The sequence below is a fragment of the Poecilia reticulata genome, chromosome 15 (assembly GCF_904066995.2).
Source record: "Poecilia reticulata chromosome 15, P_reticulata-male-v2, whole genome shotgun sequence".
Classification (NCBI taxonomy): domain Eukaryota; kingdom Metazoa; phylum Chordata; class Actinopteri; order Cyprinodontiformes; family Poeciliidae; genus Poecilia; species Poecilia reticulata.
In genome coordinates this window covers 14,795,114-14,810,203 of record NC_088844.1, presented here as the reverse complement: position 1 = coordinate 14,810,203, position 15,090 = coordinate 14,795,114, and the positions used below count along the sequence as shown (strand labels likewise).

General features: G+C 40.9%; 1 protein-coding gene across 1 annotated transcript; it reads left to right on the top strand.

The window, feature by feature from the left end:
* Positions 1-591: 591 nt before the first annotated feature.
* znf503 (zinc finger protein 503) lies at positions 592-3,498 on the top strand. Its single transcript, XM_008429425.3, has 2 exons — positions 592-1,350; positions 1,568-3,498. Exons 1-2 carry the CDS (start codon positions 1,078-1,080, stop codon positions 3,002-3,004), a joined length of 1,710 nt encoding a protein of 569 aa, XP_008427647.1. The 5' UTR covers positions 592-1,077; the 3' UTR covers positions 3,005-3,498.
* The last annotated feature ends 11,592 nt before the right edge of the window (positions 3,499-15,090 follow it).

The window sequence follows — 15,090 nt, the reverse complement described above, 5'->3', positions numbered from 1 at the left end:
ACCAGCAATGTAACCCGGTCTACAACAACATACATTGTTTGGCCATGGGTTCCTCTAGAGCAACATCATTTCTTAAGTGTTACTACAACATGTATTTGGAGTGGTTTCAGTGGGAGTGGCCTGCTACCAAGGTCAGGAATTAGCATAAGCAGTAATGAATATCAGTCTTTATTCAGATACAGATATTCAAACACAACAAAGGGAAAGATAAAGTACTTTCATTAACATAAATAGGTTGGAAGGCAATAAAAAATGGAAAGGACGATAAGATGAGAAATTACAAGATGAAGCAGTGAAGCTACGCTAAGCAAAAAATGTATAATAAAAATATTATGTTGAAATACATTTTGAAACTCTTTGACACTTTGACTTGTCATGTTCTGAATTAAAGAGTCTTAAAAATATGTTTTGATTGAAATCAAGAATTAGGAATCACTTTATTGTCATTTTGTGTCATCATAGGCACTATTCCCCCCTCAGCCCCACCCGACCCCCTCTAGCAGCGGCACTGGGTTTGGTACTAGCCAAGCTCCATGTCTCCTCAACTTCAGGGACAAGCGTTCACAGCAACCATAATATTTTCCCCCCCCCTATCTCCTCCCCCGAGCTGTCAAAACAGAGGCGCTTACAAAGAGGAGAACGTCACATCCCCTTGACCCTCCAATCACCTCAGGGTCCCATTTGATTGGAAGGCGGCAAAGGCTTTAATCTCGGACTAATTCAGCTGCTTTTGAAGTGAAAATTCCTACCAGTTCGTGCTTCGGGAGTACAGAGCGAGGACCTGCAGACAGACGCGCACACACGGGGCGCAGCGCTTTCGGTGCAGGACGCAGCTGCGGATCTGCGATAACCTCTCACTGGTCTACTTCCCTTCCAAGCTGCCGCGCCTTGCAGCCTCCTCTCCAACCAGGGATTACATTTTACTCAGGCGTTTTGCGATCCTTTTACTCGTTTCTCTCGACAGAAAAAGACTTTCTAGCTTTTGTTTTCCCCCCCTGTTTGTTTTACGTTTTGGTGCTGGTTTTTCTTAATGAATCTGATGAATGCATCGCCGTTTCATTTCCTGACTGTTGGGACATGATCACGTCGCCCTCGGCGTCTGCCCTGAAAAATAGTGAAATTTGTGTCGTGTGGGAAAGCAGCAGTAGCAGCAGCCGCGGCGGCAGCAGCAGTTCTCGGAATAGCAGCATCAACAAGCCCTTTCTTCACTCCGCACCTCCGTCCGATCCACTACGGCAAGCGAACCGACTTCCCATCAAGGTTTTGAAAATGCTTACGGCACGGTCTGGACACATTTTGCACCCGGAGTATCTGCAACCTCTGCCTTCCACCCCAGTTAGTCCGATAGAGGTAAGGCGAGCATTTAAAAATAATAATAATAATAATAATAATAATTAAATGTATTTAGACTTGAGGTTTGTTTGTGTCTTCTCATATCGCCCTAAATATTTGGCTCAGAATTATTTTTTCTTCTAGTGAAATACACTTATACTCCGTGTAAAATTCAGCAAAGTTCTGCATAGAAATGTAAAGGACTATATTTTATATGTTCGTTTTAATTTTGCAGCTTGATGCCAAGAAAAGTCCGTTGGCTTTGCTGGCGCAGACCTGCTCTCAGATCGGCAAGCCGGACCCGCCGCCCTCCTCTAAACTCTCCTCCGTAACGTCAAACGGATCTAGCGAGAAGGAATCTAAATCTGGCCCCCTGAAGCTGAGCGACATCGGCGTGGACGACAAATCCAGCTTCAAACCTTACTCCAAGCCGACGGACAAGAAGGACTCGTCCTCGGGCGGCTCGGCTGGGGAGAAGTCCGGTTTCCGAGTGCCGAGCGCCACCTGCCAGCCGTTCACGCCGCGGACTGGCAGCCCCAACTCCAGCACCTCCGCCTCTCCCATGCCGTCGGAGGGGAAATGCGGGGAGAGAGATGAGAAGAAGGAGTCTGACTGTAACAAAAACGGCACAGCGGACGGCTCTGGCACCACCAGCCACAGCAGGATAAGCGTGAGCTGCGGTGGAATTAACGTGGAGGTCAACCAACATCAGGAGGCGACCCCTGGCACCAAAACGTCCTCCTCATCTTCCTCGGAGTCTCCCTCTGTGACCTCCGTATCCTCCGCGTCCGTTCTCGGGTCAGGACTCGTTGCGCCAGTTTCCCCTTACAAACCGGGACAAACAGTGTTCCCTTTGCCCCCTGCTGGCATGACCTACCCTGGCAGTTTGGCCGGGGCCTATGCCGGTTACCCTCAGCACTTCCTGCCCCACGGAGGAAGCTTGGTAAACGCACAGCTGGCCAGCTCGCTGGGCTGCAGTAAGGCTGGATCCAGCCCACTGGCCGGAGCTTCTCCCCCGTCCATCATGTCAGCCAGCCTGTGCAGAGATCCTTACTGCCTCAGTTACCATTGTGCCAGTCACTTAGCGGGCGCAGCCGGTGCTACCTGCACACACGACTCTGCGGCCGCAGCCGCCGCCAGCGCCCTCAAGTCCAGCTACCCGCTAATGTACCCCACACACCCCATCCACGGCGTCCACTCCACCGCGCCGTCATTCAGCGGACACCCCCTGTACCCATACGGATTCATGCTCCCCAATGACCCTCTCCCACATGTTTGTAATTGGGTGTCGGCAAATGGACCGTGCGACAAGCGCTTCTCCACCTCAGAGGAGCTGCTGAACCACCTAAGGACACACACTGCTTTTACCGGGGCGGAGAAGTTAATATCGGGCTACCCGGGCTCCTCATCACTGGCCAGCGCTGCAGCAGCGGCCATGGCCTGCCATATGCATATGCCACCGTCAGGAGCTCCAGGGAGTCCCGGGACTTTGGCTCTAAGGAGCCCGCATCACGCATTAGGACTTAGCACCCGCTACCATCCGTACTCTAAAAGTCCCCTGCCGACCCCCGGCGCCCCTGTTCCTGTCCCCGCCGCCACTGGCCCCTACTACTCCCCTTATGCACTGTATGGACAGAGACTCACCACAGCGTCTGCTCTGGGATATCAGTGAGGAAGAAAAAAAAAAAAGACTTCGAAAAGTTTATAATACTAAGAATGCAAATATAAAGACTTTTATATTAACTGCGCTAAACTTATGGACGGGATCCGTGGACTTGAACTGTATTTATTTATATGTCGGGCTTAAAGCAGGCGGTAACAGCTGCGTTATGGGAGAAGAAAGAAAAAATTGAGCAACTCAAAAAGTGCATTATGTTGGAGCTGAATTCTATAGGTAAAAATGAAAATACGCATATGTTAGAAAACCTAACAAACGTAGGGATCTTCATTTCGATGTTCATTTGAAATTGCTATGATTGTATTTGTTCTTATTTAATGTCTCATCGAGAAGAAGAAAAAAATAATAATTTACATGCATGTCTGTTTCTTAAAATTTCAAAACATGTCCACATTTAAATTTCCCGTTATTTTTCAGGTGATGGAAAGAGATATTGGTATTTTTTTGTATGTATTCTGGGGAAAAATAAGAAGCAGTTCTGTTCCGTATGTTACTGTGCCTCTTTTTTTGTTCTTGAACTCATTTCTTCAGCTCCTAAGATGAATAATATCAAGGATAAACGTAAAATTAACTGTAAATTCAATAGAATTTTATTTTACTGGTCTCTTAAATTATTGGCCTTTAGTAATATATAATTCAGAATTTACACTCACACAGACCAAGGCTTTCATAAAACATTTTAAAAAATCTTTCTTTCTTCCTTTCTTTCTTTCTTTCTTTCTTTCTTTCTTTCTTTCTTTCTTTCTTTCTTTCTTTCTTTCTTTCTTTCTTTCTTTCTTTCTAGCTTTCAAAAATTCTAACTTTAAAAATAGATCAGACTGTTGGTTCGGAGTGTGTGTTTGTGTGTGTCTACACACACTTAAAATAAAGCGGACTTTTGCTAAGCGGATTTTCATGAATTTTATCAATACATTGCTCAGAGGAACCTCGGTAGGTGTGTGCTTTACAAAACGAGTGACGCATAAAATCTTCATCAAGAATATTGACGTCCCCCGTCTCACGCTTTATGACAACAAAAGTCCATGCATTTCTAGATATAAATGGAATAATTATATTTATATGCACTCATAAAAGAGAATGTTTTTACAGCGATTTTGTTTAAATGCATTAACAATTTAATACAAATTTGACATGGAGGTTTTTTTTGTTTGACTTTATCTTTTTATTTTTCTTTGCAAATCTGACTGGGGAAAGTTTTATGCAAATGAATCAACTGTTTTTTTTTGTTTGTTTTTTTCCTCTTCTTGGGTGCAGTGAGTTAGTTTGCATCTGATCACTTCGTCCGCCTGTAAATATAATATGGACGCAAAGAAATGTGCAATTAAAGCGATCTAAGTTGTGCAAAATTAGTTTGATTTTCGCAAATGTGCAATCCAGCGCTATAGACATAACGGGTCAATTACATATTTGCATTGATAATCTCTGATGTAGAGGAACATGCTTTCGCCAAGGTGAGCAACTAAATCTATTTTGCTGATATTTTCCGCTGAGTTGCTTGAAGTGCTACGGAAAACTTTGCGGACCAAATTGTTTTTGTGCGTTTATCCGACGTTGATTCAGGCAAACCGGGGCGTTTCGTGTGCTGATTCTTGGAATGCTTTACTTTTTTTGGCCTTGCAGCTCCAGTTATCGTCATGAACATCAAGAATACCTCCTCAGCCGCTCGTTTTATCGCGCAGCGGTTAGTCACGCTAAAAAAAAAAAAAAGAAAAAAAAAAAACTCCCCTCACCGGTGCGCATATAAGGCCCACACGCGTCCTAAACTGATGTAATGACGGTGAAAAGGGAGCAATTTCCATTTTTACCCACATCATGGTGGCTGTGCTCGGAGGTCCCCGGTGGAAGGCAATTTATCATGTGCCCCTCCCCCTGGCCCCTGTCACTGGAGGAACAGGCAGGCACATGTGTGCATGAATTACCGAGCCTCCCACCACCCCAATAGCCCCCCCTTTCCTCTCCCTCTCAGCGTCAACGGTGGAGATTTGACACAGAGAGGAGAGACAACATGGGGGGATTAGAGTATGCAGGAAGGCTAAAGTACATATTCACTTTGTCCATCAAGGTCTGAAAGTGCTAAGGTGTGCACTGAGCGCAGCTGAAAAAAAAAAAGGGGGGTGGGTGTGGGGGGGGGAAGCCCTGCAACAACTCGAAACGCTCGCTGGAGGTAGATTAAATATATTTATGTTAGCTTTAAATTTGATTTTACGTAGACTGAAGCGGGAATTTCACAAACTAATTTAAGCACATGATTTTATACCATTTTTAACTTTTCATTTTACCACATTTTTGTAAAGTTTTTAAAAAATTTTTTTTTCCTCACTTACAAATACAGGTTTTATTAATGGTCAAACAAGTTCAAACGCAGCAAAAATATTAATATTAATATTTAATTACAGCAGCAGTATCTTACTCTGAGCCTTGTCTTTTAACATCCAAGCGTTCATATGCATTCATTCATTTATTACAAAAAAGAGGAAAAAAAATATAATATTAAGAAAATATTGTTTTCAACAAAAATATCTGGTGCCACAATTATTGGTATCCATACTTTCCATCCATCCATCCATCCATCCATCCATCCATCCATCCATCCATCCATCCATCCATCCATCCATCCATCCATCCATCCATCCATCCATCCATCCATCCATCCATCCATCCATCCTGCTTATCCTAATAACTGAGGATCCGAATTTTCAGGAAGTGCTAACTTACGACTCATTGCTTTCTTCTTGTCTGTGGTATAAATATGACAAGGCACAAGGGTCCGGTTCTACCAGCCCCTGCTCTATTAGGCCGGAGAAGGACCCATATTTGTTTTTGCGCCATGCAAATTGAGGAGGATCCAAAATCAGGTAATAAATAGAGAATAACAACAGCAGTCACATCTCTCGGTCACCAAATTACAAATTTAGATTACATTTATGTGCAGGCATTTGAAAGGAAAAAAAACAACAACTTTTCTGTCCCACCATTACAAATGTAAAGTGTGGAGTCTGACAAATCAGTAGTTTAAGTGGAACTGTGAGCTCTGGTCAGAAGAAACCATAGAGCTTTTTGGTAAAAAATGCTGGTAGGTTTGGTCTGAGGCAAACAATGAAGCAAAAGTCATTTCCACTGTTGAGCATGGCAGGGGATCTAGGATGCTGTAGGCCTCCTAGACGCTGAAGAGTTGCTGGAAATCTTTGTATGATGAACTTCTGTAAATAAGAAACATTTAATCAAAACCACTTGACTATCCATCATGTGGTTATAAGATGTTTCATGTTTAAGTGTGAGATCATACCACCGTGACAAAATATTTGGCTTTTTACGCATCGTTACTAAGAATAACAAATTAGTTCATATTTATTACCGAAACCTTGGGAAAATACTTCGGATCACATGTTTAGTAGAGAAACCTTCCTTTAACTCAACTCAGTCGTTAATTTCTTCCGTCTCACAGTTAAGTTCTTGCGTGCTCAGCTGTCTAAATGGTAGTCTAGATAAAACACAGGCATTAAAACATTTGGAAAACGTAGCCGTATGGGAATGCACATTTCTTTGCGCAAACTGTGACTATTTGTTTGAGACCAGAAGCAGTCCTCTTCAGATTCGTAGGACGTTCACAAATAACGGCACTGGATGAAAACATGGCAGGACATCTGGCAGCAGAGGAGGGGGAGTTCGGGACGTGACTCTCACACACACACACACGCACACACACACACACACACACACACACACACACACACACACACACACACACACACACACACACACACACACACACACACACACACACACACACCTAAGCATATATTCAGTCCTGCTGAATTACCAGCACTAAAACTGTTATTAGTGGGTGTACGGTACAATATAAAGACAACATGTCACCAACAGTAGTAAATCTATAGCTTTGCTAACAGCTGTGTCAATAAGAAGAAACAGCTTCAATGGTGAACCCCCATGCCAAGCATAAATCAAAAAGAGATTATTATCTCTAATGTACAGTGCCAACAAACAAAAAAAAGCACATATCTGTGGGCATGGAAGTCACAATAATGTTGGGCCTTTTACGATTGGGATAGGATGAAGGATGAGCTGTCATCCTTCTTTGTCAAAAGATGACAGATCACACAGCAAAAAAAAAAAAAATTCAAATGAATTTTAAAAATAAAATTGAGTGTGGAATTTCTAATGTATGGTGCATTTCCTACAAATCATAAATGCTCAAAATTTTACAGAAGCTCAGCCATAAACATACACTCCAAAAATATTTGGTTTTTAAAGATCTCCAAAAAAAAAAAGCTGCCTCTCAACCAACTAGAGTCATTAACAAGCTTCAGGCTTAGTACTGACTGGATATTTGAGCACTCTTCTTTGCAGAGTTGGTTGACAGAATTTTAACTAACTGGCTTTTAAGGACCATTATAACAGGGGCTGCACAGTGGCGCAGTTGGTAGAGCTGTTGCCTTGCAGCAAGAAGGTTCTGGGTTCGATTCCCGGCCCCGGTCTTTCTGCATGTCCTCCCTGTGCATGCGTGGGTCCTCTCCGGGTACTCCGGTTTCCCCCCACAGTCCAAAAACATGACTGTTAGGTTAATTGGTCTGTCTAAATTGCCCCTAGGTGTGAGTGTGAGTGTGAGTGTGTGTGTGTGCATGGTTGTGTGTCTCTGTGTTGCCCTGTGACAGACTGGCAACCTGTCCAGGGTGTACCCCGCCCCTCGCCCGGCACGCCAGCTGGAGAGAGGCACCAGCAACCCCCCCGACCCCACTGAGGGACAAGGGTGAAAGAAGATGGATGGATGGACCATTATAACATAACATAGCAATAGCTTGTGTGGAAAACACACAGATTTTCCATTCCAAAACAGTTGTGGTTGGTATTATTGTAATTTTGTCCAGATTTCAGTCACCAAGGTTTTGAGTTGACTAACAGGTAATCCTTCTTTCTCATTACACCTGCTTTTATCAAAACAGGCATGATAGTACTGTGAGAGTGAGTGCTGGAACAAAAGACCCGGGCTGATGAGCTAACAGGTTGCAGGTGTGAGGGGAGAGCAGAAGGCAAGCTGAGGAGAGCCTGAAATAAACATGTCTAGAAGCAAAATGAAGAACTAAAGTAAAACAGAAACAAGACTGATTTAATCAAAGAGACTAAGGAATACAGAATAATCAAGTCTCAAAAATAACTCAAAACAATATGGGATATAAGCTTGAAGATAAAAAGCTTTTCCCAGAAGGCCTTTGGTTAGTCCATTCAGGTAGCTACAATTGTGAATCAAACTATATTGTTTCTATTTACAAACAAAAACGGTTGGTACATTCCCACCCCTTGCTGATGTAACCTTAAATTTGACTCCAAAGCTAGTATTTCAGGATCTTCAAGGTTATTATAGACTTGTGTTGTTCTGGGATGTTCTTGAATTATCCCAACCAATTTCCTTTATTCTGAGGGTGGCATTTTGTGTCAGATTGAAACACAAGCAAGAAAAGTTTCATCTTAGAGTAAACTTCCAGCTGTTTACAAATGTCCACAGGTTGGTTGATTGTACGTAAAATGGTCAGAAAGGGAGCAAAAGCAAGAAACAAAGCACAGCATCTTTGCTATAAACAAATGGTTTAGGTAAATTTCCACTAAACCTGCCTTTCATCCATTGGATTGAAAGGAAAACCAACAGCGTCTTTGATCACATCCATCATCACTAAATACCGGTGTTCTGATTGAGTGATATTAGAATGCAGTCCCCAAACTGAGCACAGCAATGGAGGCATTTTGGCTCTCGAAAATCTGTGTCAAGGAAGACAGGAATCCCTCCCAGCTCTCCTGCACGTGGTTACCCTCCTCATTGATTTACAAATGTAAAAGTGCTCATCCAGGTGATGTGCAAGAAGTGGTGGTGCTGATCTCTCCGTGCCACTCAGATCTCTATCCAGCGAGACACTTTCTTGTGCTTAGACAGCCTAATTGAGGTCATTTCTGTCCTCTCCGGGATCTCCGGTGCACTGGGGGTGTTTTAGTGTTCAGATAATTTGCCCATTTTCTGATTCTGACAAAGAATATTTTATGGAAATGCACCCTTATTCTAGGCACCTTAATGGAGCACGTTGGAGTAGTGTGCAAGCTGATGAGGTTGTTGCCTGTCACTGACGAACGCAGAAAGCAGAGGAAATGTCAGGAACGGGCTTTGCTCCAAAGGGCTCTTCGGCTCCATTCAAAATCAGGAGTGTCTAGGTAGTTTTATCTTTAGTGTGTTTCAACTCAAAACTACAAGACTGTTCCAAAGTTGAAGCCGTGTAGAGACAGAACAAGGCATTATATAGAAAATGACTTTTCGTGTATATAGTTACTGGGTGGACAGTGAAAGTTAGAGCCCTCTAATTAGGATAAATACTTAGCCTGCTTGTGTTTCATTGTTAGTTTTATTGTTTTGTTTGTTTGTTTATTGAGTAGGCAGTGTTTCAGTCTACCAAATCATTGCAGTCTACTGCTATTTTCTCCCTTTTTTGAGGAAAAACCTAATTGTGTTATATGTCAGTAAGTACATGTTATTTCAATGGGTGTGGGCCACCAGTTACTGTGACTGACATGCTTCCATGCTACACAAATATGTGACTTTTGTAGCCGTACAATGAACTTCATCCATTACTGAGTGATTTATCTTCTGTGCTGTAATAGATGACATCATTAGTAAGCAGTATGCATCTGTTCAAGCAAACAAGAACACAAAACACTGGACAAAATCACTTAGAACTAAATGCAAAGATGGTCATTCTAGGGAAATTGTGTTCTATCAAATTATACAAGGCTGAACGACGATGCTGCTAATGGAAATGTGATGTCTTTAAAGGAAGTAAGTAAGATCACAGTTGATTCTATTACCTTAAGTGTGACTTAGTTTGCTTAATCCACATACACATAAAAATTAATGACTAGATGCAAAAGGTTCAAGTAGATTACCTAGGGCCATTTTAAAGGAAATCATAAACTTCAGGCATATGCTGTGTCAGCTGGATCGAGTGGGGCGGGTAACAGGTTATGTTGGTGAAGATTATTTGCATTGTAGCAGTGGTGTCCATGGCCTTATGCAGATAATGTGTAACTGTTACATCATTCTGTTCATAATCTCAATTTCCTGACCAAATTCAGACTTGACAAAAATAATTTCCTTCAGCTTTACTGGAACATGGTGAAACACAATCTAAAGTACAAATTTTATGTCAGTAACTAGATGAGTATACTGTGGCTGGAGTTTAAGCCCTGAGATTTTTTTTTTTTTTTGTGGCAAAAAGCATGGCTGCACATTTTAAAGTTCTGTTAGAATTTTGCACAACTGGTACATACATTCAGAAAATACAAAAACAATTGGGGAAAAAAGTAGTACACAAACCGTTTTCGTAGTATGTCTTTCTAATAAAAAAAACAAAAAAAAAACAATAAAAGAGTCAAAGGACAGGTCGTTTGGAATCAAACATCAAACCAATGCTTTTGCTTCTGGGCAAAAAAGAAAATGCCACGAGGATGAAATTTGGAGCTTTCGAATCAACTTGGCTGAGATAAATAAAACACTTGTCTTGCCCATTTTTCTTGAAATAAACCATGAATAATTCCCTTCTGGCCAATGTACAAACACTGAGCATAACCAGCTCCCTTTATAAAAAGAAGGAAACAAACTTCGAACTTTTAAAAAGAATTTTAATAAAAAAAATAGATAAAAACTAAGTAATGATCAGGTGTCTTGTCCAGGATGAGCCCCAGTGCTCAGTCACTCATTTAAAAAAGGGGAAACTTGTTCTTTAATCTTCTTTCGTAACCACTGGATATGTTTAAAGATTAAGCCAATTCATTGCTTGCTTCAAAATAGGAAAATAGAAAAATTAATGTGTCTTTTTATAGAAAATATGTTCATTAAAATAAGGTCATCTTTAGTCTATGTTGCACTTCTGAGCTGAATTTCCCACCTCAGCAGCTGTTTGCAAACCTGTAAAGAATCAGGTGGGGACATTAATAGTTCTTTGTGCACCGTTGATACTCCACAGGACCATTATGTAGTTTAAAGAACACCGAAGCCTTAGGACTTATTGTATACAGAGCAGAAGAAAGTGTAGGTTATACTTCACCTTGATATCCTCCAGAGCTTCCTGGTTGGAGCCAAGTGTGAAAACAGCAATATATAACTCCTGTGTGATTTATGAGGGCTATATTTATCATGTTGATATAAACTATTCAACTATTACCAGCTTCCACGCTACGCCAGCAATTTATCGATGTCAGTGATACAAACAAACCCTAGTGCCCAATACACAGCCAGCCCAAAACCAAACTGTGGCGTGCTTTCAGTTGTACTGCTTATGATACTCTTATTCAGCTCAACCAAGTGTTGTAGGTGATGACGTGTAGAGATGAGACATTTGAAAGGAACTTTAGGGTTCACTTTGAAGCAGAACCATTAAATTTCAATGAATATGTATTTTCTCTCATTGGCTTACTTTGAACCCTGCAGCAAGTGTAAGGAAAACAATACAAATGTAAACTGTCATATGGTAGAAATTTCTTAGCTTTCCTTTTGTGATTTACATTAGTAAACTAAATTTGTTCATATAAATAATATTGCTTCCCAGCCAGGCTTGTTAGTCATAGTTTCTAGCTATTCTGAATCTTTATATATACATAAGTGTTTAGATGGGTGACTTTGTGGAAAAAATATATTTTTAAATGGTAAATGACCAAGTCCATAAGACCCCAAAGCACTTAACACTACATTTAGTCATCCACCCATTAACGCACACATTTATATGGTTGGAAGATACTGGATTGTAACCACATCTGCCCTGGTGTAACCTAACAGAGACCAGGCTGCCATGCATTGGCACCACTGGGCTACTTCTTCTACTGCTCCTCATTTTCTGACCCATTGTTTTCTTTGTCTGCTGTTGTGTTTGGCTCCCCCACCCCCCAAACCCTCTTTTAAATTGGAGTATTGTTATTTCTATCGTCATGCACAAAATTTGGATAGTCCCAACAGGGCAGGTACCGATGACACCGGCTTTGCTTTTGAACAAATATTAGAGCAGACTGGGAGGTATGAATCAGGCCTCGAATGCAGATGGGTTTGAAACATCTAGAAGTGTTTGAAATGACGTGCACATCTTCTTTGAATCCCCTGAATAAGCTGTTTATTTGTAGGCTACACAACGACTCCAGATGGCCTGTCAGGTACTACATGTGTCGCCTGAGTTGGTAGACAGAGCTATACCTTATGTATAACAACGGGAGCAAGACATTAGCTCAGATTTGTCATATTAGAGTAACCTAACTCTTAATCATTTGTAATCATCAAAACTAGAGAAAAAGATTATAGAATTAAATGCATTAACACAGCTTGTTATTCTGCGTAACTGTAGAGTTAAAACAGACGCACAAAGTCCATTGTATGAACATGTTTTATATCAGGTGTTCACAAGAGTCTGTAAACTGTCTGATGTTACAATCTGGATCGGTAGATTTTCTGCCAAATGGTAGCTGAAGGAAATTACAAGTTAGTAACCTTCAAGGATTTACATCTTACAGGAGAAGAAGCACACAGCAGTTGCACATGACACACACCTGAGCAGTCAATCAAAAAAATAAATAAAATAAATAAACAGATGAAATTTACTGAAAATGCAAGGAAGAAAAAAAAAAAAAAAACTGTCACAGTTATGATTCTCTCCATAAACAAAGTGGGAAAGACAACTGAGGGGATCTTTTGAACCCTTTGCGTAAATAAGAGGAATCAGGCGTTGAACATCCAGGTAATAACTGATGTTATGACTTGGCATTTGCTCTGACATGCATTTGAGACAGGAACATTAAAAGATATCCACCATTTGACAGGTATCACAGTTCCCTCAGGCAAGAAGGATTCTCATTTTGATGAGTGTGTCAGTCACACTGAAGCCTGTCGACAAGCCAGATCTTCGAGCACAGACGTTCAGGAATAACTAACACTTCTCAAGAATTACAAATGGAATATTTGAATAACTGTGTGAAGCAGCAATGAGATTGGATGATAACTCAAAGGGGTTTAGGATTTATTTTATTTTATTTTTTTAAATCTAGAAGAACAAATTTTAGTAATATTTTCCCCCAGTCCTAGAAATGCCTTTAGTAATTTTTTTTTTCTTTGAAACCTTCAAACTGAGCAGTAAATTTACTGTCTACTATTGTGGATGGATTTACTGCAAGATTTATGCTTTTAAAATAACAATCCTGTAAAAAAAAAACAAAAAAAAAACCTGAGATTTATCAAAAGTAGGATAAGCCACCACTTCCAGTTCACATGAGCTCCCTGCCACGTGGAGAATAATTGCACAAACTCTTGAAATCGATCACTCATAATCAACTTCTGTGAATTAGTTGTGACTGAAGTTGACAGGGCTGCGCAGAGAACGGTGGACGACATGGGGCTTTAAATCCCACACTCAGCACCGAGTGTGAATAGTCTCTCTGTGTGCATTTTGCACTGCAGCATGTGCCATGTTCAGTATCTGACACTCATAATGATTTACGTCCCTCTCCTGGCTAAATAATTTACAGAGATACGGTTCTCGTTGCTTTTAACAGGGGTTGTATAGACTTGACAGCCTTTAAAATGTCTCACAATCAAGGCAGCCATGTGCTTGGATGGATGGCATAACTCTCAGAGCTGATTAATAAGGCTGCTCGCTCTTTCAGTCCAAACAGGGTGTCAGGAAACATGGTGTAAGTACAAGCAGCTGGTTGGACTTGTGTGCTTAGCGTGCATTTCTGAATGCAGCTCGGTCCAGGACAACGCTGGTAATGCGCATGATCTCATAAAGAACAGACCTGTAGTATATTTTGATTTGTGATATATGCACATGTACAATGCCATCCCTATTATAGCATATGAAAGGACCCGTATTTTTGGTCAATGTTTGCGCTCGCCTGCGTAAATACAAGTTCAAAGCGATGCATTGTTGGTTCTTTGTGGAAGGCCAGCCTGTTGGTGTGCAAACAAAGCCAAAGAGCATTATTCATCGCTGTGGCTTTCAAACTTAATTTCATGGATGCTGGCAACTGAAAGGAGTTTTTTTTTTTTTTTTTACTTTTATTCTCAGCGAGCGTTTAATAAATCTGCAAAGTGAATGAACATAAATATAAGGGACTTGATGTGCAAACAATCATCTAAGATTTTTACTTGAGATACATTTTTAATTGGGGGAAAAAAGTGAGAATTTTGTTTTAAATCACTCTGCACACTGGCTTGTATAATCTCATGTGATTGTTATTTTGTTCACAATCCAAGCGGTGTTTAAGAGGCAAGTGACCTCGTGAGGGTTTGACTTGAACTTTTGGATTTAACTTTTTCTGATTCCTACAGAGGATTTTAACATAAAACAGGTTTCTGACCTTTCTTATTAATCTACGTTAAAATGCTAGAAAGTGTTGCAAATTGTAAACTTATATTTTAGCAGCATCAATGAGCCCTAAACATTTTTTTTTTACATTTGACAAGTTACAAGCATATGCTTAATTTTATTTTAATTGAATTTTATGAGGTACCAACACAAATTAAAAAGTGTCAGGAAATGAAGGAATTTTTCTTTACAAATAAAAATATCAAATATGTCCTGTGCGTTGGTGCTCAGGCTTTCCGAGTCAAAACTTTGCGCAGTCGCCCTTTAAGGCAATTGCAGCTTCAAGTCTTTGGGGGTATACTGGATATCTTCTAGCTTTGTACAGCTGTGCTTTCTGTTTACAGAATAACTCTGGCTCAATCAGACTGGATAGAGGACATCTGTGGATGACAGTATTTAGGTATCGCCACAGATTCTCAATGGAATTCAGCTCTGGACTTTGACTGGGGCATTTTCACTCTTAAGTATGTATTTTTGTCTATCAATTTTTCCATCAACTCTCACTAGCTTCAATCTTCCCTGACGAAAACCAAACCACACTGTCAGCATCATGCAGCCACCACACAGGGTTAATGTGGGGATGATGTGTCAAAGGTGGCATACAATGTTAGTTTTTTTTTGTTTTTTTTTGACATGTATCGTTTGACGTTGACTAGAATACTTTTTACCATTACTTTT